The sequence below is a fragment of the Nycticebus coucang genome, chromosome 13 (assembly GCF_027406575.1).
Source record: "Nycticebus coucang isolate mNycCou1 chromosome 13, mNycCou1.pri, whole genome shotgun sequence".
Classification (NCBI taxonomy): domain Eukaryota; kingdom Metazoa; phylum Chordata; class Mammalia; order Primates; family Lorisidae; genus Nycticebus; species Nycticebus coucang.
This window is the reverse complement of record NC_069792.1, coordinates 17,486,467-17,511,069: the sequence shown is the minus strand read 5'-3', so window position 1 is coordinate 17,511,069 and position 24,603 is coordinate 17,486,467. Positions and strand designations below refer to the sequence as shown.

The following is a 24,603-nucleotide window of genomic DNA, read 5'->3' as shown; positions in this document are numbered from 1 at the left end:
ATCTTTCAAGCCCAAGCAATGTTGATAGAGCATTACATCTCTTTTGTTAATGTAAAAATAATAACTTTCTGGCTGGGTTAGAAAGCACTTAAATTTCAGATACCTTTAAGGAATGTGAATCACTGGGACTCATAATTCACAGGAAATGTTCACTGTATGTTAACTATTTCTAAAATACCTAGTATCTTTTGTTAGAATATGAAAGCATTAGGTTTCTTTGAATTAAAATGTGAAATTTGATAACAATTAAAATACCTTTTTTTCACCATTGGTAAGGTTATATTTGAACAGTTGTAACAACAGATCTATGTTCTTCAAGAAGAATTTTTAAAACTTAGATATTTTTAGTCACCTAAATGATCTTATTTAAAAATCAAAAAGCAGAGTTCAAATGCTTAGAACTATACTTTGTTAACTCTAACCTTGGTCTATTTAATTTTATATGCAGAATAAGCTTGTGTAAATTAGTAATGTAGGCATAATGTTAATTTTTTGATTTGTAGCTCTCAAAGAACCCTATGGAAATTAGGATACTCTCCCCACCAAAAAAAAAAAAAAAAAAGCAATAGTGATAAGCAACATAGGATTTTTACTCTGAGTCTAGTCTCAATTCTGTCCATGGTTTACTCTTGTGGGTAAGAATTATATAAAACCTATTTCAAAAAAATAATTAGTTATTTTTCATTTTAAAGTATTTTGAAGGCTGAACCTTCTTTCTTTTTTGAGACAGAGTCTCACTATGTGGCCCTGGGTAGAGTGCCCTCGTGTCTCAGCTCACAGCAAACTCAAACTCTTGGGCCTAAGCGATTCTCTGCCCTCAGCGTCCCAAGTTGCTGGGACTACAGGTGCCTGCCTCAATGCCCGGCTATTTTTTTGTTGCAGTTGTCATTGTTGTTTAGCATGGGCTGGGCTTGAATCTGCCAGCCTCGGTGTATGTAGCTGGCACCCTAGTCACTGAGCCACGCATGCCGAGCCAGAAGGCTAAATCTTCATCACTCAAACAAACTTTAAAATATAACAGGCCCTTTAAGAATATCCATTTTGTAGCCAGGCATGGTGGCTGAAGCCTATAATCCCAGCACTCTCTGAGGCCAAGGCAGGAGTACTGTTTGAGGGCAAGAGTTTAAGACCAGCCTGGGCAACATGGCAAAATACCATCTCCACATTAAAAAAAAATTATCGGAGTGTGCTGGTTCATGCCTATAGTTCCTGCTACTCTGGAGGCAGAGGAAAGAGGAGTGCTTGAGTCCAGGAGTTCAAGGCTGCAGTAAGCTATGATGGTGCCACTGCACTCCAGCCTAGGCAACACACCTCTAAAAAAAGAATATCCATTTTATAGATGCTAAGGTCACACAGCTGCCATTAGCAGAGCTGGTACTTGAACCCAGCTCATTGACTCCAATAGCCAAGTTCTCAACTCTTCTGCTAGGAATTCTCAAACAAAAACATCCTCAGAAACAGGCAGATGCAGTGAGTTCAGGTGAGGAGCTGACTAAGATGAACTAAGAGTACATGCCCAACTAAAGGTAACTGGGTGGACATAGTGAACTTGAGAAATTACACTAGCTGGTAAGCAAGATATCTAGATTGTAAAATCACCTGACTTAAAAATACCGCTCAATCTTCTTCTTTTTTTTTTTTTTTTTTTGTGGTTTTTGGCCAGGGCTGGGTTTGAACCCACCACCTCCAGCATATGGGACTGGCGCCCTACTCCTTGAGCCACAGGCGCCACCCTCAATCTTCTTTCTTATTTGAATGGACAAAAACAACCTAATAATGCTGGCGGATATGGAACAAATGGCACTACTGGTGGGAATGCAAAAATAGTACAGACTTTCTTTTTTGTTTGTTTTTTTGAGACAGAGTCTCATTCTGCCACTCAGGTAGAGGGCCATGGGGCCATAGCTCACAGCAACCTCAAACTCATGGGCTCAAGTGATCCTCTTGCTTCAGCCTCCCAAGTAGCTGGGACTACATGTACCTCCCACAACACCCAGCAGTTTTTCTGTTTTTAGTAGAGAGGAGGTCTTACTCTTGCTCAGGCTGGTCTGGAACTCTTCAGCTCAAGCAATCCATCCCGGAGTGCTAGAATTACAAGCGTGAACCACTGGGCCCAAAATGAAATTTTGGAACAGTAATTTCATTACAGGGTCTTTCTTGCTCTGTCACACAAGCTGGAGTGCAGTGGCCAATCATAGTTCACTGTAAACTAGAACTCCTAGGCTCAAGCTATTATAATTCTTCAGCCTCCTGAGTAGCTGGGACTACAGGCATGTGACACCATGCCCAGCTAATTTTTTTTTTTTTTTTTTTGTAGAGATGAAGTCTTGCTATGTTGCCCAAGCTTGACATATAAAATTAAACATATATTTACCACATCTAGCAGTCTCACTCCTAGGTATTTTCCCAAGTGAAATGAAAGCCCATACTCAAAATAACCCTGTACCCGAATATTTATAATGTTTTATTCATTATCATCAAAAACTGGAAACAATCCAAAGATGTCTCAGCTGAGGAATAGATAAAGAACTGTGGTACATCTGTACAATGGAATATTACTCAGCAATAAGAAGGAATAACAACATGGAAAAATCTTGAAAGCATTATGTTAAGTGAAATAAGCCACACTTAAAAGGCTGTAAGATATGACATTCTGGCAAAGAAAAAAACTACAAAATCAGAAAACAGATCAGTTGTTGCCAGGGACTATTGGAGGTAGGGAAAATGGTTGACTTCAAAGGGTTGTAGGGAAATTTTAGTAAGTGAGGGAAATATTCTATATTTTTATTGTGGTGATGGTTAACAAGACTGCATATGTTTATCAAAATTTGCTGAACTATACACTAAATAGTGAACTTAATTATGTAAATTATAATTTAATTTAAACAATAAGAGAAATAGTTGAAAGGCAAAAGTAAGTAGCAATTAATCTATTGTTTCATATACATATAAAACATTTTATATTTTTATTATATATAACATTTTCTTCACTGATATATGTATACTTTGTATTATGAAGATGATCTTAACAAGTTAATACTGCAAATCATTTGACATATTTAGAAAAAAAGATATAATTTTAAGACCTATATATCCAGTGAAATAAAATCTACAGCATTGTAAAGCCACATACTTTTTGGAAGACTAGACAATTAACTCCTAAGAAAACTAGACTATGGTGGCACCTGCAGCTCAAGGAGTAGGGCGCCGGTCCCATATGCCAGAGGTGGAGGGTTTAAACCTAGTCCCGGCCAAAAACCAAAAAAAAAAAAAAGAAAACTGGACTATGAAAATAGCATTTGGATTGTTAATAGGAAGTCAAATTATTTAAAGTATGCCATTTATTGAGATAATAGATTTTAAAATGTTTTGTAAACTATAAAATAATATTTTATATTATTATAAAATAATATATATAAAATCTTAGAATAGTATGGTAAAGAACCTAAGTGTTAGGGTCAATTTGCCTGGCTTGAATCCTATCTCTGACACTTACTAGCTATGTGACCTTGCTTGGGCAAGTTATCTTATCCTTCTGAGTTTTATTTTCTCAACTGTAAAATGTAAAATTCTCAAAGAGTTTTGTAATGATTTAGTTAAAAATACCTTTGAAGCACTTAGCACATATAAAGGGCTAAATAAGTGGCACCTATGTAATGTTAGAATTTTTAAGATTTTTATATTTTGAATTTAATGGCAAGTATAAGTTTCCTTTAGGGATTAGGACAGCTCCATAATCATCAGAGGCTTCAGGGAGACTGCTTGGAATGGCAGTAGATAGGACAGGGGTGCAGAGCTCTGTCTTTTGCATCTACAACATGGCTGGCTGCTGTCCTGCCACTGTTAGCAGTGAAGAGCCTCTGTAGTCCCTCCATCCCACAGTAACAGGAGACTCTAGCAAGCAGGGTTAGGATGAGGCATGTGAGGTGCCAAGGGTGCAAAATTTAAGGAGCCCCAGACACCTCACTTGCCTCACCTTAGTTCTAGCCCATCTTCTCTCCACTATTCTTATTTCCATACCTCTCCCAACAGAGGAAAATCTTTGTTTCTGCTTTCTTTAAAGCCTGAGAAGATCCATACAGTTTGGTGATCATTAGTCTTTACTATTGTTATTGTATCCTAGATTCTATATGTTTGCTACTTTTGTGATACTTTAATTTTCTAAATTTAATGCTATCTTTTTTCTCCCTATAAATACAGGAATCTCTCTTTGAAAAAAATTTGAAAGCTTGTTGACAAAAAACGATGTCCATGAACCTCACCTTCTCCATATTCCAAAAGTAAAAGAAAATTTATAGAAAGCGAGTAAATCCAGACTCACGTGATTTCAAACGTTTGATTTTTTTTTAACTTTATAGAACTAGGTCACAACATCTTTTGCGGGTTTGTAGTTTTATGATACCTCATTACATTAAAAAAACTGTACATTCTTTGGTTTGCTTAATAGAATCTGAAACATTGCTTTCCATGTGTGAATTCAAGATTCTAGTAATTGCTTTATTCCTCCTCACATACACTTTACTGGGAAAAGATGTGCTTTCTCATTCAGCAACAGAAATCCATTTTGAATCAATGGAATTTTGGTGTGCTTCTTCCTAAAGTGTAAATCTAATTATAGTTATTGGACGAGAATTCAGATGAAAGACTAAGGGCCATTCTGATTCACTAACATACTTAATGTGTGGGTCGGTGCATTGAAATAATGCCACCATTACTACTGACTGATACAGCTGTTCCAATTTAGAATTCTACTGGGAAGTATCAAACTATGTTGCATACACAAGAGCAGTTTCTTTGGGGACATTTTAAACTTCATATTCCGTTTTCACCCCAGAGAAGAAAATGTCCTCTTTAAATTAGAGGCATTGTTTCAAGCGTGTCCTAGGTCGCTAGAAAGTATCGCGCGTCCACTCAGACTTCCCCCCGCGAAGGTGACTCGGGGCGACTGGGGCGCGGCGCCCAGCTTCCAAGGGAGCCTTGAATCGGGTCCCTCCTCGCACTGCTGTAAGCTACGCTTCCCGGGGAGTCTGCAAGTGCAAAACCATCAAGGAATTTTACGTCCAAATAATGACACCAAAGAGCGGTGGCCCCGCGGGAATAACGGAGGCGGCCGGCGCAGGGCTGTCCCCTGTGGTTTGGGAACTTGCTAAGGTATCACGAGGGAGCTTTCGGGGTCTTGACGGAGGCACGATTTACCCCCGAGCGTCTCCACCAACCGGTCAGGGACTCCAGCGTTCGGTAATTGGGACAGCACGAAATGTTTACCTTGCGGCAGAATAAGAGGGTAGCGCCTGGATGTGGCACGCTCGACATTTCCTCACAAAAAATTATACTCAACCAAACGGCAGCGTTCCCGCTTCAGCCGGCCTGGAAGAGGCCCGGAATCAGACCGGGCCCGAGGAGGTGGGACGGCGGCCAAGGGAGGTCCGAAACCCAGCCGAAACCCGGCCCCGACCCCACAGCCGCCAACTCGGCGGCGCCCTCCGGGTGTAGCTCCGGGGAAGCCGCTTGGCGCGGGCTGGGGGCGGGGCCTGGATCGCCCCGCCTCTCTGGATTCGCCCCGCCCCCTCAGAGGTTTGATTAATGGTTCTCCCGCCGCCGAGGGGGCGGCTCCGCTTGGCCTCTGCCGGCACTGTAACCCCTCCGGAGGGAGCCACCTCCCCCAGACCCGCGGTCGCCTGGCTTCGGGGGCGCCCACGTAAAAGGTGCGGCCAGCGGGGTCTAGAAGTTGGCGGTCGGTCTCCGCTTCGGCTGGACGAGGACAGAGTGACCAGCTAGGCCCAGGCCAGTAGACCCCGCTCGACGCCTCTAGCCCAGCAGAGCCGAGCCTCACACCGACGTTCCAGGAAAGGTGAGGGCCCCGTCCGACTCTCAGGGCACGGTTCCCGGGCTCCGGGCGGTAGCGAGTGCCTTGGTCCGAGGTAAGGATAGGGGTCTCCCAGTCCTCAGGCAGAAATCCCTCCGCGCCTGAGTGGCCGGGGGGCGGCTGTCGTGCCACAGCGGTCGGCACCAGCTTTCCTGCGGGTGGGCTAGATAACCTTGCAGATGCGAAAGTGCCCAGCCGGAGCTGTGCTTTGGTGACCTTTCTTCCCGGGTAGAGGAGCCCATTCGCTTAAGTGTCCTTGGTAAGTAAAGCCGGCACCGCACTCTCCTCTTCCCTCTAAAAAGTGTAGGAATTCTGAGGCCCCCCCAGTTCTCCCCAGACTCCAGGAGGCAAAACGCGTCCCAGGCAAAAGGAGCCGGATCCCCGTCCGGCGGGCACGCGGAGTCCCTTAGCCCGACCGCGCCTTCGTCCTTTGCAGATCGCGTGGCGCGGTAACTCGCCATGGACCGCGGCCGCCCCGCGGGCAGCCGGCCGAGCACCAGCGCGGAGCCCGCTCTCCCAGCCACCGCCGCCGGCGACTCGAGCCCCGGGCGGACCGGGCCGGGATTGGCAGGCCCAGGTGGCAGCGCGCGTTCCGGAGGCGGGCGGCCTGCGGCGGCGAACGCGGCGCGGGAGCGCAGCCGCGTGCAAACCCTGCGGCACGCCTTCCTGGAGCTGCAGCGCACGCTGCCGTCGGTTCCACCAGACACCAAGCTGTCCAAGCTGGACGTGCTGCTGCTGGCTACCACCTACATCGCGCACCTCACTCGCAGCCTGCAGGACGATGCCGAGGCGCCGGCGGACCCTGGTCTGGGTGCCCTCCGCGGCGACGGCTACCTGCATCCGGTCAAGGTAAGCGGGCAGGGCGGCCTACAGGGAGCAGGACACTTTGGCCGGCCTTGTATGTCGCCACCTGAGGAGAAGCCACTGAGCCTTCACTCTTCCCGCCGAGCGAGGCGGGGAACTGACCAGCAGAGGGACCATGCCCTGCGCGAGGGAACCAGTGGCAAGGTCGCCACTACAAGAGACTGCCCCTTAGAGGTTCGCAGGTAGTGCATGAGGCGTTTAAACCTGGGAGGTCTGGGGTACAGGATGCAGTCTCTAAGGATTTGTACTTCCTTTTAAGGTGAAAAATGGGAACTGGGTTGCACGTCCTGATAATTTTAAATATTTGAGTTACATTTATGATCCTTTGAGAAATTTTGAGTGTTAATTATGTAATTACCCTTACATTGTATGGGATAATTTGAAACATTTATGGAATGTTTGAAGGACTGTGCGAATTAAACGGAGTAATGGAATTATATGCCCCTAAGTGATCCTAGGGAGAACTATTGAAAATGTTTGGTAGAACGAATAAGAGAACCCCCATGGAGTACTACACGTATTTCAGTCCATTTTAAATAAAGGTTAATTATCATGGAAAAGACAGCTACCAAGATTGCTAGAGAAAACTACATTTTTTGAATGTAATTTTCATAATAGGTTGGCATACAGTGGAATGAACTGATTAAACACTACATTCAAATTCTGTAATGAACAAAATTAGCCAAGAGAGGCAGCGCGGTGGCTCACCCTGTAATCCTAGCACTCTGGGAGGCCGAGGGGGGTGAATTGCCTGAGCTTGTGAGTCGGAGACCAGCCTGAGCCAGAGCCAGAGTGAAACGTCATCTCTAAAAAATAGCCAGGCGTTGTGGTGGGCGCTTGTAGCCCCAGCTACTTGGGAGGCTGGGACAAGAGAATGGCTTAAGCCCAAGAGTTAGAGATTGCTGTGAGCTGTGACGCTACGGCACTCTACCAAGGGTGTCAAAGTGAGATTCTGTCTCAAAAAAAAAAAAAAAAGCCAAGAGAACCCATTTTGCATAATTTCTTTATATGTAGGTAAAATGGTAACAGTGTTCACTTAATACGTGGTATATGGTGTGGTTTATTACCTAGATTGCAGTGTTTAGCCTTTGCATCATCCTTTTCTCCTGGATTAGTTTTGAAACCTAACATTGATCTGGCTTTTAAAAAGATACTTTGTACCTGTACATACAGATACAAAGTTAGGACTCAGCCTTAAGTACATCATTGTTCAATAAATTATTAAGTAATCATTGGAATATGGTAAAGCACACCCTCTAATATTAATTGAACTTAATTGTAAGTTACAATTAATTTATTGCAATGTAATGTCAGTTAATATTAGTGGATGTGCTTTACCATATTTAGAAGGTGAGGCTTAACAAAATGTACTTTGGAAATAAAATCAACATGATCATAGACTTTAACCATTTCAAATATTAATATAAAAGTGTGAAATATCATTTATTTAAAATTATGGTAGATGCCATGCTATTCATGAGTTTTATAACACAATCTCAGCAGAAAAGCCACTCCTTATTAATTAAGGGGTTTTACAGTGTGTATTAGATTGCTATTCAAATACATCATTAATGTTAGATTTCTTTCGACTTGACTTTTGCCACATACTACAAGAAAGTTCATTTTAATTTTAAGTATATTTTAGTACAAAGAGCAATTGTTAAATGCCTCTGTGTGAGAGAGATAATTCAGAATGAGAAATCAAGTTGTTTTTCACCTTACCTTCTTGCCATGCTTTTGTGAATAAAGCTAGAAGCATCATTTTCATGTAACAAGAAGCATAGCAAGCTGTTTTTTGCACTTGATTCGTGTAAATGTTTTTGTAATCATAACTATTTTGAGAAAAATCAAATTTCATTTGTCCTCTGAATCAATTATTTTTATTTTAAAAGACATCTGTAAAGATAATGATATAAAGCCAAATTTTATGTCTTAAAAATGAAATTGATAATGGTTGAACATGTGACCAAAATCAAACAAGCTTTAAAATCGAACATAGTAGGAATGGGTTCCTACTATGTTCAAAGCACTGTTTTAGGAGACTGAATACCACTATGAATAAAACTCAGTCCCTCTCCTAAATGAACATTTTATAAAGATGAAGATATAAAGATAAAAATATAAATAACACTTGGTGTGTGCCACCCCTTTTGGGGGCAAGACACGATTGTAAGAGGGACTTTACCTAACAAATGCAATCAGTGTAACCTGGTTTCTTGTACCCTCAACGAATCCCCAACCATTAAAAACATACATATATAATAACAGTACTTACTATAAGGGAGAATGTTATATTTGTCATAAAAGAGCTATAATCTTGTGATTTGAAGGATCAGAGGAAAGAGGTTTTATATTCATAATTAAAACTGCTTGTCAGCACACTACCAAGTTATTTAAATGTTAAGTCTATCTTTGATTAATCCAAAAGAAATAAAAATATTCTGATTATTTATATTTTTTGAGTAACAAAAGGCTCATTATAAACTGCTATGGCCCTTAGTAAAAAATGGTCCGAAATGACTTTATTTTCTGCCTTAAAACATAGTGTTACTAAGTCACTCTGATGATCAAAGATTTTTTTTTTTTTTTTTTTTTTGTAGAGACAGAGTCTCACTTCATGGCCCTCGGTAGAGTACCGTGGCCTCACACAGCTCACAGCAACCTCCAACTCCTGGGCTTAAGTGATTCTCTTGCCTCAGCCTCCCAAGTAACTGGGACTACAGGCGCCCACCACAACGCCCAGCTATTTTTTGGTTGCAGTTTGGCCTGGCCAGTTTGAACCCGCCACCCTCAGTATATGGGGCCGGCGCCTTACCAACTGAGCCACAGGCGCCGCCCTGATCAAAGATTTTTTAACAGTTATTTCAAAGCCATGATTTTGAATCAAATCCTTGTAATCAGTATTGTTAGCAGGTTAGCACTGTTGGGGATTTACTTTAAGAATATCTCAAATGTGTTTATGTGGATAGAGCTGGAACATATTCTTCTTAGTAAAGTATCTCAAGAATGGAAGAAAAAGTATCCAGTGTACTCAGCCCTACTATGAAACTAATTTATGGCTTTCATATGAAAGCTATAACCCAGTTATAACCTAAGAATATGGGGAAGGGGGACAGGGAGGGGAGGGGAGGAGGGAGAGTGGGCGGAGGGAGGGTGATTGGTGGGATGATACCTAAGGTGCATCTTACAAGGGTACATGTGAAACTTACTAAATGTAGAATATAAAGGTCTTAACACAATAATTAAGAAATGCCAGGAAGGCTGTGTTAACCAGTGTGATGAAAATATGTCAAATGGTCTATAAAACCAGTGTAGGTGCCCCATGATTGCATTAATGTGCACAGCTATGATTTAATAATACATTTTTAAAAAAAAATATCTCAAATGAAACTGGAAGGTTAAAGAGACTAGGATCCTGGGGTGTAGCCTTAAAATAGTTTTTATCCCGTTGAGTACTAACCATTTCAGTCAGCACCAGTTGCTTAAAGGGCAGTGAATCTCCAAAAGAACAGGAGTATTCATGTATTTCAGATCTTTACATTGGCAGAAAAGTACATATGACTTTACTAATTGCCATACCCCTTAAGCATCATTGTTTATAATACAGATAAACAATAATTTAAAAAGTAAACCCAAGATTTTGATATTTGGGAGTGCCTTAACTAAACCAAGAGTGCATTTGTTAAGGTCTTCAGTTTCAGGTTCAATTCTGGTTGTGAGTTTGCTTAATTTTTCTAAGCTCAATGAAACTACAGCACATAGTTTTAAATATACCTTATTAGGGAAAGTACAGCTAAGGATTGTGCTAATCTACACAATGCCAAAACCATTGAAAAGTGAAATGTGAAATCAGTCAATTGGACTTTTTGGCATTGAGGTAACATGCAACCTAAATGATATTCTATTTTCATTTTAATTTCTGATTTTTAAAACTATATCTATAATTAGCCGGGCGTTGTGGCGGGCACCTGTAGCCCCAGCTGCTCGGGAGGCTGAGGCAAGAGAATCGCGTAAGCCCAGCAGTTAGAGGTTGCTGTGAGCCATGTGACGCCACAGCACTCTACACGAGGGCGGTACAGTGAGACTCTGTCTCTACAAAAAAAAAAAAAAAAAAACTGTATCTACATTAATTTGATTAAAATCATTACAAGGCTTTTGAAAATCAAGGACATGAGGTTCTTAAAAAGGAAAGTTTTATTATTTTATTAAATCCATGAAAAATGAGGCAAAAATCCACATATGCATTTTTAGGTTTGCTTTGTTAATTGCTTACATCCTAGCAAAGATTAAAGGAACAGATGCTTCCATCTGTCTCCAGGCATGGTTGAATGATGCAGAGCAATTCTCAAAAACAGTAGGACCCCGGTAGCACATACAAGAACCACCAGGCAAGCATTCCATACGATTTTGATTTTACTTTTAAAATTGTCACATCTAGCCGGGCGTTGTGGCGGGCGCCTGTAGTCCCAGCTGCTCGGGAGGCTGAGGTAAGAGAATCGCATAAGCCCAAGAGTTAGAGGTTGCTGTGAGCTGTGTGACGCCACGGCACTCTACCGAGGGCAGTACAGTGACACTCTGTCTCTACAAAAAAAAAAAAAAAAAATTGTCACATATTTGAGATTTGAACATGAGATTTGTATGCTTAAGAAAATAGAACAGGGGATTAAAAGGTTGAAAAGCACTGGTACATATTATTGCTAAAAATGAAGCACTTAAAATGGATGATTTCTGCCACCATACACTATTCATTACATGTTTTATAGTCTGTCCTACACTATTCACAACATGTATTAATCTTACATAACAATGCCAGGTCCTGGCTCAGCAGCTAGGGTGCCAGCCACATACACCAGAGCTGGCGGGTTCGAATCCAGCCCGGACCTGCCAAACAACAATGACAATTGCAATAAAAAATAGCCGGGCATTGTGGTGGGCACCTGTAGTCCCAGCTACTTGGGAGGCTGAGGCAAGAGAATTGCTTAAGCCCAAGAGTTTGAGGTTGCTGTGAGTTGCCATAGCACTCTACTGAGGGTGACATAGAGACACTCTGTCTCCAAAAACAAACAAACAAACAAACAAACAAAAACAAAAAACAATGCCAGGTCCTGATATTATCTTACTGTCTAGAGGCTGTAATGTCCAAGATCAAGGTGGCAGCAGGGTTCAGTTCCTAACGAGATGGCCTTCTTCTTGCTGTGTTCTCACACAGCCTCTCCTCTTGCTGGTGCATGCCCACTAAGGAGGGGAGAGAGAGAGAGAGAGAGCTCTTCCTCTTCTTGAAAGGCCACTAGTTCATCATGACCTAATCTAGCCTTCATTACCTCCCAACGGCCCCATCTCCAAATCCCATCACCTTGGAGGTTAGGGGAGTGGGGACGCAAACAGTCCTAACACTACAGCAGTGGGGTCTTTGGTATAATGCAGGATTTTAATCTGATATAAAAATGCCAGGTCCTGGCCTATCAGATGAACCTCCAGACAGCTTCTAACTATCTCAGTTTAGTGGACTTTGGAAGATCCCAGGAACAGGAGCATTGACAGTGATACACCTAAAATGTACAAGAATGTACATGTGTTATTTTTAAAAATTGAAATGGATCTGCAAAAAGTAGTGCAGTATCAGTCTCGTTACTGTATCAAACGTAATGCATAAGGTTATTTATTGGAAGACTATACAGGAGCAGACCATTTTAAATTCCAAGTAACATAAATGTTATCTTTTATCTGCGTTTAAAGTATAGATTGCTAGCCAGAATAATCTGAATTTAGGACACTTAAATGACCTGAACCACATAGACATGAAGTCACTTAGCATATCTGGAGATGTAAAAATAGAAATTCTGTTGGTTGCTACAAAACAGAAATTTATGGCTTTGTTTTATATTTCGAATCCCAGTCTAGATGAAAATAACTGTGCAATGAGAGTTTATATTCCAGCTAAGATCTGACTCTACCTTATGCTCCATTACTTCTGTAAGAAAAGTAATAGTCCATTCTGATATAATTGGTCTAGGTACAACTTGGCCATCAGTATTTGTTTAAAGGTCTCTGGGTGATTTTAATATGCAAGTTGGATGGAAAACCCAGAGCTATTATGTTCTGGGTTGGGAACAAGAACACATTAATAAATTATACCTCTATTTTGAGCGCTGGAGATTATCTGCCAAGCATTTAAAAACATTTTGTGGTGCTCTGCAACCAGTAGCCTGCTTGTGCATGTTCACTGATGAAGATGGGTAGCCTGATCGTGGGAGCATTCGTTCTCTGGAGAGTATGGGACCACACTGCACACCTTCTTGGGAGTTGCACTTTTTTAGTCTTATCTTTGTATTAAAAAAATGTATCTCTCTGATTAGTATTCCAAGGACCTTAGAACCTGTTTATATGATTCCCTCGCCTCCAAAATGAATTCTATTCTAAAAGTACTACTCATATGTTTATTCATCACTATGCCTGCCTGGCAATAAATTATATTGTTTGAGAGGGAGGTTGTCCATCATAAAGATGAATTGAGAAAAATCCTTTCAGTAATTCAAGTATGATAATTACCACAAGGTTAAAGCTATGTGATATCAATACATGCGGACATTTAATCTGGATATTCTATCTATATAACACCAAATATTCTAATATTTACAACTTCCAGATGTTCTCCAGATGGAGAAAATGTTTAGATGGTTCAGTTTTTGCTTTTCATCATGGCATTTTTTTTTTTAAGAGAGTTTTACTCTGTGACGCAGTTTGGAGTGCAGAGTGCAGTGGCACCTTCATAGCTCACTCAAACCTTTTACCTGAGCATTCTAAGTAGCTGAAACTATAGGCATGTGCCACCATGCCTACCTTTTTTTTTGACAGTCTCACTCTGTGAGTTGCCCTGGCTAGAGTGCCATGATGTCTATACGTCACGGAAACCTCAAACTTTTGGGCTTAAGTGATCCTCCTGCCTCAGCTTCCCAAGTAGCTGAGACTACAGGCATCCACCATGATGCCCAGCTAGTTTTTCTGTTTTTAGTAGAGATGGGGTCTCACTCATTTCAGGCTACTTTTGAACTCCTGAGCTCAAGCAGTTCACCTGTCTAAGCCTCCCACAGTGCTAGAATTATAGGCATGAGCCATCACTCCCAGTCCCTAGCTAATCTTTAAATTTTTTGTAGAGACAAAGTCACTATGTTTCCCAGGCTGGTATCAAACTCCTGGCCTTGAGCAATTCTTCTGCTGCGACCTCCGAAAGTGCTAGGATTATAGGTGTGAGCCACCACACCGTGCCATCATGGTTCTTTGACAAGTATAGACTCATTAATACTTAGCACATAGGGGCAGGGTGCCTGTGGCTCAGTGAGTAGGGCGCCAGCCCCAAATATTGAAGGTGGTGGGTTCAAACCCAGCCCCTGCCAAACTGCAACAAAAAAATAGCCAGGCGTTGTGGCGGGCGCCTGTAGTCCCAGCTACTCAGGAGGCTGAGGCAAGAGAATCGCCTAAGCCCAGGAGTTGGAAGTTGCTGTGAGCTGTGATGCCATGGCACTCTACCAAGGGTGATAAAGTGAGACTCTGTCTCTACCAAAAAAAAAAAAAAAAAAGACAGAAAAAAAGCACATAGAACTTTTCTTTTTTTTAGCACATAGAACTTTTTAAAATATCTTTAAAGCCAAGCCATTTATCTTAAATCTAGTTTTAAGCTAATTTTATTATAGCTTTAGTTTGAAATTAAAACATTATAAGTAGATACATTTTTCTACACTTCAGCTATATTCATTCCATGATTTCTTGCAATTCTTGTCCACATGCACCCATATTATTTCTATAGTTATAATCAAAGTCTGGAAATAGTTTTGCTTTTTACCGTTAGCATTAATAAAACTTTTTTTCTTTTCTTTTTTTTTTTTTGACCTGGGTTTGAACCCACCACTTCTGGGGTCTGGGACTGGTGCCCTACTCCTTTGAGCCACCGGCGCCACCATAAAACATTTTTTCATGTCCCTTATACTTCATATTATAACTATTATTAGCTATGTAATATTGTATTTGTATGGGGCTGTTTAGAATCTTTCACATTATAAACTATGCTATATATGTATCATAGTTGCTAACCTTTGAATTCTTCTTTAAATACTTTTGATGTTCTTTTTATTTTTCTCGCATTATAACAAAATAAATATTCTTTTTCAGAAATGGCCCATGAGATCAAGATTATACATCGGTGCTACTGGTCAGTTTCTGAAGCATTCTGTCTCTGGAGAAAAAGAAAATCATGATAAGAGTCCAGCAGACTCACAGCCTTAGGCTCTCTGTAATGGGAGCTGGTAAAAGTGGTGGCTATTGTTTTAAATATTATGAAACAATTCTATATTTATTATTTCAGACCTAACAAAAGTCATTTCTGGGAAAGTTTACATATGAATGCATAGTTAGATGTTCAGATTTATCTAATGTGAATGTGGAATGAAATAATCAGTCTTATATAAAACACACAGCTTATCTATTCAGTGTGAGTTCCTACTAAACAGCAAATAATTGTTTATATATATCCAAAGAATGCACAAGTTCTCTGTAATGTATCCATTACAAACTGAATAGATGATACCTATTGATACAGTCTGCCTGGTTTAAAAAAATAAAATTTGGGTTTGTAATAGACCAGTATTCCATTTTTTTTTTTTTGTGGTTTTTGGCCGGGGCTGGGTTTGAACCCGCCACCTCCAGCATATGGGACCAGCGCCCTACTCCTTAAGCCACAGGCGCCACCCCAGTATTCCATTTTTGTGAAAACCAGATTGTGCTCATAGTTGGTCTAAAGCCATTTCAGTTGGAAAGTGCAAGATTATTTATTCAATTTAGTTAAGTATGTGTGAAAAGACCATTGTAGTAATACAAAAATGCAGTAACTTCTATTCAGTATTTTTCCCTTTTAGAAAACTTAGAGTATTAGAAATGGTTTGTTCCTTAGGAAAGGGCTTGGCCACATGCTTAGAGGGTATTCAGTATCTTATTATGCAAATTGTGGAAGGCACTAGGAATCCTGACAGCCCAGTGGGAACAGAAGACCAGGTGTCACTGAGCGGCAGCACTCATCACCCTCCCTGATCAGTCCATATCCATCCCAGCCTCCTTCAGGTTCTACATTAGATGAGCAGGTTCAGTGCAGCCACTCTGGAGAGAGTAGGGTGTTCGGGGCTAGCAGGGGTCTCAAGTGAACCCCTGTGACCCTTCTTACTGTCAGTGCTGTGATCAGGCTCCTCTCCTTGTCAGTTCACAATCTATTCCCAAGCTATTCACAATCTACCTGCTTTGCCACTATGAAATGGGAGAAATCCATTCTGATTTGGAGTTCTGGGAAGGACCTGTACCGTGAGAGGGTCTGAGAACACAGAGTGACTGTGCTGAGATGAATTCAGGCTGGAGCAGACACTTAATAATTCCTGATAGGAATCTCACCATAGCCTCCCCTGTCACACTGCACACTGACAGGTGCCCACGGAGCAGCAGGGCTGGCTAACTGCACCAGAGGCTTCAGTTTTCGGCAGAGGTGTTCATCAGGAACACACCAAACCCTAAAACAATGGGGTTCAAGAGACATCTAACAAAAATGAACATCAGACATGTCTTTGCTGATTTAGATTCCCTTTTACCGACCTTTCTTGCTTTTGTCCTCAGTCTTTACTATTCTCCTTTCCAACTGTGTTTTGTTTTTACCTCAGTTTTCTTCTAGCCTCTGCTAGAAGAAGTGAAGGGAAAAGATCATTAGGGCTGTGTGCTGTCACTCATGCTTGTAATCCTGGCACTTCGGGAGGCCCAGGTGGGAGGATCACTTGAGGCCAGGAGTTTGACACCAGCCTGGCAACATAATAAGGTACCGTTTCTAAAAAAAAAGAAAAATTAGCCAGACATAGTAGTATGTGCCTGCAATCCCAGCTACTTGGGAGGCTGAGGCAGTAGGTCAGGAGGATTGCTTGAGCCCAGGAGTTTGAAGCTACAGTGAGTTACGATTATACCACTGGCTCCAGTCTGGGTGACAGGAAGGCCCCATCTTTAAAAAGAAAAAATCATTTGAAGGTAAGAACTGTTATTCACTTTTTTTCAGGTGAACATGACCATGTGTTGGCTCATATTTGATAGATTATAAGTTAGATTATTTGAATGTGAATATACTTTTTAAAATGAAACTTTGTACATATTAATATGTGGCAAAGATATTTGCATTTTTAAATATCTGTAAATGTATTTATCTACTCATATAATATTGAAAGGAATAAAAATTAAAACGAGATTTGGATTCAGCCATTTACTGTTGGCTGAATTCCACATAAGAAGTCATTGACATAGGCCAGATACAGTGTCTCACGCTTGTAATCCCAGCACTCTGGAAGCCCACGGTGGGTGGATTGCCCTGAGCTTACAGGTTCAAGACCAGCCTGAGCAAGAGCAAGACCCTCGTCTCTAAAAAAAATAGCCTGGCGTTGTGGCAGGTGCCTATATTCCCAGCTACCTGGGAGGCTAAGGCAAGAAAATCGCCTTAGCCCAAGAGTTGGAGATTGCTGTGAGCTATGATGCCATGGCGCTCTACTGAGGGTGACAAAGTGAGACTCTGTCTAAAAAAAAAAAAAAGTTATTGATATTAACACCAAAAATAATCTTTATCTTAAGAAATGAAATTAAAACTTGTTTAAATTTACCTCAAACTGAGTTGCATACACTAAATTTGATAGCAAGAATTTCAGAGAAATGGGCTCAGCGCCCGTAACACAGTGGTTACAGTGCCAGCCACATACAACGAGGGTGGCAGGCTCAACCCCAACCCGGGACTGCTTAACAACAATGACAACGGCAACAAAAAATAGCCAGGCATTGTGGCAAGTGCCTGTAGTCCCAGGTACTTGGGAGGCTGAGGCAAAAGTCCAAGAGTCTGAGGTTGCTGTGAGCTGTGACACCACAGCACTCTACCAAGGGTGACATTGTGAGACTCTGTCTCAAAAAAAAAAAAAAAAAAAAACACAATTTGAGAGAAAAGACTTTCTTATTAATAATGCTTATATATTAGTTTGGCTACAGTTTTTAAAGCATTTAATTAGGGAAAAAACTATGACTTTCGTTCAGTACTTAGGCTTTTCTAAATCATCTTTGCCTTTCCTGTTAGTAGGCTTTGCCTTTAATGGTATTACTTGTTATTTCTTCTTGTCCAATAACAAATGCAATGTCAAAGAAGTATATTTCTGTCACAGATTTTCATAATATTTATTAAATTGCTAACTATGACAGCTTTTGATAGGTTGGAATCTCAGAGGAGAAAGTTTAAAAAGGAGCATGCTGTTTTAGTTAATGGTGTATGGTCAGGATAAGGGATATTATAAAAATAAAATAAAACACTAATTTGAAAATTATTTGGATATTTAACAAACACTAAATAAAGATATGAAAATCTTTTTAGAAGGTAGATACCTACTTGGTGTTAGCTTCTTTACCATGCCGACATTAATGGAGAATTATCAGGACTGGGAGGGGAGGTATATTTGGATCACAGATCTCATAATCTGCAGGGAAATCCTCAGTTATGTTTCTTTCAATTCACTCAGATCTCCTAGTGATAAGATACTCAGTTTTAACAGACTTATAGAATTTTTCACTTAGGAATTTCTTTTTTTTTTTTTTTTTTTTTTTCTTTTTTTTTTTTTTTATTGTTGGGGATTCATTGAGGGTACAATAAGTCAGTTACACTGATTGCAATTGTTAGGTAAAGTCCCTCTTGCGACTTATAGAATTTTTATTGTTTCTTTTTCTGATTACAAAAATCTGTGTAGTGTAGTTTATAGTCAAGCTATATTAAAAAGTATATGTACACTTGTTTTAAAAAATTAACAGGGTGGTACCCATGGCTCAGTAGGTAGGGCACCGGCCACATACACCGAGGCTGGCGGGTTCCAACCTGACCCATGCCAGCTAAACGACAATGACGACTGCAACAACAACAACAACAAAATAGCCAGGTATTGTGGCGGGCGCCTGCAATCCTAGCTACTTGGGAGGCTGAGGCAAGAGAATTGTTTAAGCCCAAGAGTCTAAGGTTGCTGTGAGCTGTGACGTAATCTGATAAACGTTGCACTCTACCGAGGGCATCATAGTGAGACTCTGTCTGAAAAAAAAAAAAAAGAAGAAGAAGAATGGATTGGAAAGTGAAAGTCCTGTGGTGAAGGTGAGCATTTAGACTGGAGTCAAGGCAGGCTATCTCTTTCACGCATTAATTGGTAATAAAAATGAGCGGTTTTATTTTGAGAAGGCTTTTTTGACCAAACTAGTCCAATCTACAGTTACAGATGACCTAAATAGTTGCTTTCATATGTATTCATGGAGAACTTATTTAAATTTACAAGAGCCTGTGCAAAAAGAAGATAAATTCTGATTGACTTTTCAGAAATTCACAGTAACTATTTTCGTTGAAATTGCTTCTTGGGTTAAATTATTCAATAATTTCTATTTCTCTCAAAGGGCCTCATTTTACATTCACAAAATTATCAATTAAAGAGAAAGTATTCAGGCTCTAGTTTAAGTTCTTTTTTAGGTCATGAGCGGGGAGGAAATCTGTGTGTTTTCCAGCACATTACTTAACCTTTTTACTTTATGTCTCGGTATATCATAGTGTCATTCTGAGGAAATAATCCAATATAACAAAACATCTCTGCAGTGGCTAACATGATTCACTCAGAAATCGACACAATATTTGGCATCGTGACATAAGACAAGTAACTTGTTGGCTGTATCTACAATTGTATTGCTTCTCAGCTGGCAAGAAGAAATTACAAATCAAACAAATTGTTCCTGATTCCAATTTACATATTAGATATTTTGAGAGATGGCTTACTCTAAATGTTCTTTTCTAACTATGTGTGGATTATTGCAAATTATATCAAACATGTATTTTGTTTAAAAAGCTATGAACTTTGACTCTTCTAACACTGGCAGATTCTGTCTTGGTGACAAATTCATGTTTGTTTGTTTTTTTAATTATTGCTGGAATGTGACTGATACCTATGGTTTCACAGATAATTTAAGATGCAATAAATAAACTATTGATGTCTTTCTCCAGTGTACACACTTTTGATTTTTTACTTGCTTTGTTGTTGTAATTTTAAAAGTATCCAAAAACCAAGATTGCAAAATTTTAAAAGGGATACTAGGGAAATATTGTAAAATTGTTTATCTCGGAGACAATATGTACTTTTGTTAAGTCATGTTTGCTGTTGGTCTTATATGTGACTATTGTACTGAAAAATAAATGTCCTTTAAGTCCTGTAGATTATGACTATGAGCACCGCACAGATGGCACTGCAAAATAGTTGGGAATAAAGGACATTAAGTATTCTTGCCTCACTACATAAACCTGGGAAGGGTTTCCTTTCCTATGTTTACATAAGTCTTAGTTTCAACTCAGAAGAGAAACTGGCTTAGTGAAATATACCTCAGTCACTCAAATGCTTTCATTATAAATTATAACATAGCATTTAGTTGTCAGAACCTTTTAAATTATAAACTGGAGAATAATCTTAGCTATTAGACTTAAAGATTATGTCAGTAGTTATTTCCCGTGCACAAGAATGTTCCCTGAAGGGACACATGCGTTCTTGCCCTGCCAGGACCAAGAAGTTTGTCCTGGGGATGAATTTGAATCACTCGTCTCCACTTATTTGGCCTTTGGTAACTGGGGGCCATTTCAAACAATGTGAAGTTGAAATAAAAATTAATTTTGACCATTTTTATCTTTAAATTCAGAAATCACTCAATATAAAAATTTACTTTTTATTTCAGATTAATATGAGGATACAGATGTGATTAGGTTACATGGTTTGCATTTGTTAGGAAAAGTCTGAGTTGTATTTGAGTTCTTCATCTAGCAAGTGTGTGCTATAATAAGGCATCTTAATTGTGTAGACGGGCATGTCAGGGGGGACAAAATATATTTTTATTATATCCTATTATTAAAAAAGCAGACCTTACTGTTGTGCAATTGGTTAGCACATGGTACTGATATAATAAAAAAGCAGACCCGTGCAAGAGTGTTCCTATTCTGTGTACAGCGCATCTGTACCCTGACTGCTGTAAGCCCCTGAAATGTGGACAACCATCAAGTAAAAAAGGTGGTATGTGATGGTAGAGGCAGGTGAGTCTAGAGAGAAAGAAAAGTGGCAAGTGCAAAGCTCTCTGCAGATCCTTTCAGCAAGAAGAGGCCAGTTCTACCAGTGTCCAGTGAGACTATCTCTTTGATTATATTATAGGGAGACAAAGGAGAGACTGCCTTGAAGAGGAGACCTGACTTCAGGACCAGACTAGACCAGACCAGAACAAGAAAAAAGGCTGCTAATGCTGGGCCACACTGAGAGGTCCAGTGAGCAGCCGCACTTGGCATCATGAAGATGGGGCCCAGATGGTCCTTTTTCCCTCCAGCCAGAAAACCAATGCCAGAGAATGGACAATGTCTAGGGTGATGGTGGTAATAGAAATGGCTTAACCCAGGAGAAAAGTTCTTGTTGTCTGAAGCAATGATTGCCGGTCTCTCCCCTTCCTCTACCCTGTGTAGGCACCAGGCAGACTTGGAGTCACTCAAGGGTTCCATGCTTTGCTAACATGTAAGAGAGTGCACTGTCTCTTCCCTTGTTGAAAGGAAGCAGAGCTTCCTATAGGAATGGACAGTATCCTTCAGAGGTGGCAGGTAAGAGCTTGTTACTCAAGATGGAGATTTAATCAAACTTATAGAAGGAAAAAGAGAGAAGTAAAGAGGTGTAGAAGAAGAAATAGATTCTAGAAAGAAACCTAGATCGTGCTGCTTTTTTGTTTTTGTTTTTGGAGACAGTCTCACTCCATTGCCTGGGCTGCAGTATAGTGGCGGGATCTGAGCTCACTGTAACCTTGAATTCCTAGGCTCAGAGGGTCTGGGAAACCTGACGAGGACTGCCCAGCTAGTCAGTGGCATAGCCCAGATTCAGACCCTTGCAGTCTGGCTCTGAGAATCTGGCTGGTGCCCTAGGCTGCCTGCTCCGTTAGCCGCCTGAATGCCCTTTAGTCTGTGCCCTGAGTTTGGTTGGAAAACAACATCCTTTGCTGCAGGTCTCTCACTGTGGTAGGAACTTGGCATAGGGTTTGTTCTCAATAACTTTCCCTTTCCTTTTGCCTTCTTCCCCTCAGCTCACAATGTTGACATGAAATAATAGCTGACAGCTGGGTGCAGTGGCTCACGCCTGTAATCCTAGCACTCCAGGAGGCCAAGGCAGATGGATTGCTTGAGCTCAGGAGTTAAAGACCAGCCTGAGCAAGAGTGAGAAAGTGACCCCATCTCTACTAAAAAAAAAAAAAAAAAAACTAGCCTGGTGGTGTGGTGGGCACCTGCAGTCCCAGCTACTGGGGAGGCTGAGGCAAGAGGATCACATGAACCCAAGAGTTTGAGGTTGCTTTGAACTACAACATCACAGCACTCTACACAGGGCAACAGAGTGAGATGCTGTCTCAAAAAAAAAAAAAAAAGAAAGAAAGAAAGATAGAGCATCTGAGAAAGCGAATGTCGGCAGCTCAGTGCACATCAGGTGTGTCTTCTCTGGCTGGCTAACTCTAGTAGACGAAGATGGCAAAGTGAAGTGCGATACAAAAACCACAAGATGCCATAAAGGAAAAGATAGGTAATTTTCACTACATAAAAAATAAATTCACAAAATGAAGAAGCCATAAACAAGGTCAAAAGACCAAAAACAAACCAGGGGGGAAAGTCACAACACATACAAAATCAGAACAGTAGTTCCCTTTCTATAAAATTGATTCTTAGAATTTAAAAGGAAGAAAAAGACCAGCAACTCAAGAAAATTCCACAAAAGGTATGAAGAAGCAGGCTTGGCGCCCATACCTTAGTGGTTAGGGCGCCGACCACATACACTGGGACTGGCAGGTTTAGACCCAGCCCAGGCCTGCTATACAACAATGACAACTATAACAACAACAAAAATAGCCAGGTGTTGTGGTGGGCGCCTGTAGTCCCAACTACTTGGGAGGCTGAGGCAAGAGAATCGCCCAAGCCTAGGAGTTTGAGGTTGCTGTGAGCTGTGACAGCACTGCACTCTACTGAGGGTGACATACTGAGGAAAAAAAGGTACGAAGAAGCAGTTCATAAAAAAAAATCAAACAGCCAATATCTTCACGAAAAGATATACAACCTCACTTAAAATTAAGAAGCATAAATTCAGAAAGCAATGAAATAATACATATGCCACCTATGATACTAACAAAAAACATCCACATTGGTTGGTGAAGGTGGAGAAACAAGGACTTTTGTGCAGTTAAAGTGAAGTTCTTCTGAATACAATTTGGCAAAATCTCTCACTATTTTAAGTGTACATACTCCAGCTTAGCAATTCCATGTTAAACAATTTGCCAACCAGTATACTTACATTCTGCAAAGTATGTAAGAATAGTTATCACAAGTATTCATCATCTTTCACCCTATAATGTGGAGACTTAGCAGTTTTCCCAACCTTTAGTATTGGCTGCACCCAAGTAACCTATCAAAAATACAAACCTAAATATGTACCATAGTTGCTTCAGTCCCTTCGGTGGTACCCCATGATTTAAGGATGAAATCTAACCCCGTAACTTGACTTATGAACCACCTTCCTGTGTCACTGCCCTTATTGTCCACCACTTCCTACTTTATATTTTAGGTTGTAAACACACACACACGTGCACACAGAGCTATTTCATGCTTCAGTGCCTTTGTTCATCAATCATCAGTTGATCCACAAATGTTTTTTTTTAATACTATGAAAGTCTCTCACTGTTCATTGATTACTATAATCAGTTAGGAATTGCATTCAGTTGCTAAGACCCAACTATAGTGGCTTAAATAAATTAGGACCTTATTCTCTCATGTAAAAGAAATTGTCTGGTTCTACTTAAGGGTTGGATAAAAGAAAAAAACAGAAAAGAAGTCCATAAGTAGGCCATGTCCAGGACCGGTAAGGTGGCTTCATGGAAAAGTCAGGGTCCAAGCCTTCTACTTATTCCTCATTGGCTCATTGGCCGAGATTGGGTTCAAGGTCACCCCCACATGTAAGGAAGGTATATCAGTCTGGATATGGTTGTGGCACATGCTTTAGCTAATTTTAAAAGAAAGGGGCTTATTATAGTTACTAATAACTTAAAGATTCATGAAATGAAACTAAGGCTGGATTTATAGTCAAAATTTCTGAAGGCACTCCATGGAACTGCCAAGGCAGCTGATATTTCTGCCTCATGGTTTATTTTTTTATGTAGTCAAAATTACCTATCTTCTCCTTTATGGTATCTTGAGCTACCAAGAAGTATCAGCTGCCTTGGCAGCCCAGTTCCATGAAATGACAAATGGGAAGCTGCCCCTACAGTAACTGACTGCAGAAGCATGCTGCCTTTGCTACATATGTGTAATGGTTAATTTTTGTCAACTTGACTGGGCATAGGGATGCCCACAACTAACTAAACATTATTTCTAGATGCTACGAATGTTTCATTTTATATGTTGAAATCCTAACCCCCAATGTGATGATATTAGGAGCTAGGCCCTTTAGGAGGTAATTGGTCATGAGGGTAGGGTCCTTGTGAATAGTATTCATGCTCTTATAAACAGATATAAGAAGGGTCGGCACCTGTGGCTCAAGGAGTGGTGGGCGCCAGTCGCATATGCCGGAGGTGGCGGGTTCAAACCCAGCCCCGGCCAAAAAAACACACAAAAAAATAAAATAAAATAAAATTAAAAAACAGATATAAGAGATCTTATTTATAAAAAGACACCAGAGAGTTTGTTTTCCTACTACCCCCCCACCCACCACCACACACACACATGCATCATGACAGGATACAAGAAGAAAAAT

General features: G+C 40.7%; 2 protein-coding genes across 2 annotated transcripts in view; both read left to right on the top strand.

Moving 5' to 3' along the window:
* PPP1R42 (protein phosphatase 1 regulatory subunit 42) overlaps positions 1–5,150 on the top strand; it is a 56,584-nt gene extending 51,434 nt beyond the window's left edge. The window contains 4 exon segments of the mRNA XM_053558644.1: positions 4,201–4,213; positions 4,215–4,280; positions 4,550–4,602; positions 4,835–5,150. Of these exon segments, the coding sequence (XP_053414619.1) occupies positions 4,201–4,213; positions 4,215–4,280; positions 4,550–4,602; positions 4,835–5,150 (448 nt within the window).
* A 1,175-nt stretch (positions 5,151–6,325) lies between these two features.
* Positions 6,326–15,209, top strand: TCF24 (transcription factor 24). Its single transcript, XM_053559234.1, has 2 exons — positions 6,326–6,715; positions 14,897–15,209. Exons 1-2 carry the CDS (start codon positions 6,326–6,328, stop codon positions 15,008–15,010), a joined length of 504 nt encoding a protein of 167 aa, XP_053415209.1. The 3' UTR covers positions 15,011–15,209.
* Positions 15,210–24,603: the final 9,394 nt, after the last annotated feature.

Excerpts from the sequence above, each read along its gene's own strand:
- TCF24 (XM_053559234.1), top strand. The coding sequence starts at position 6,326 with ATGGACCGCGGCCGCCCCGCGGGCAGCCGGCCGAGCACCAGCGCGGAG. Across the intron at positions 6,716-14,896 it reads GCTACCTGCATCCGGTCAAG|AAATGGCCCATGAGATCAAG; the intron begins GTAAGCGGGCAG and ends ATTCTTTTTCAG.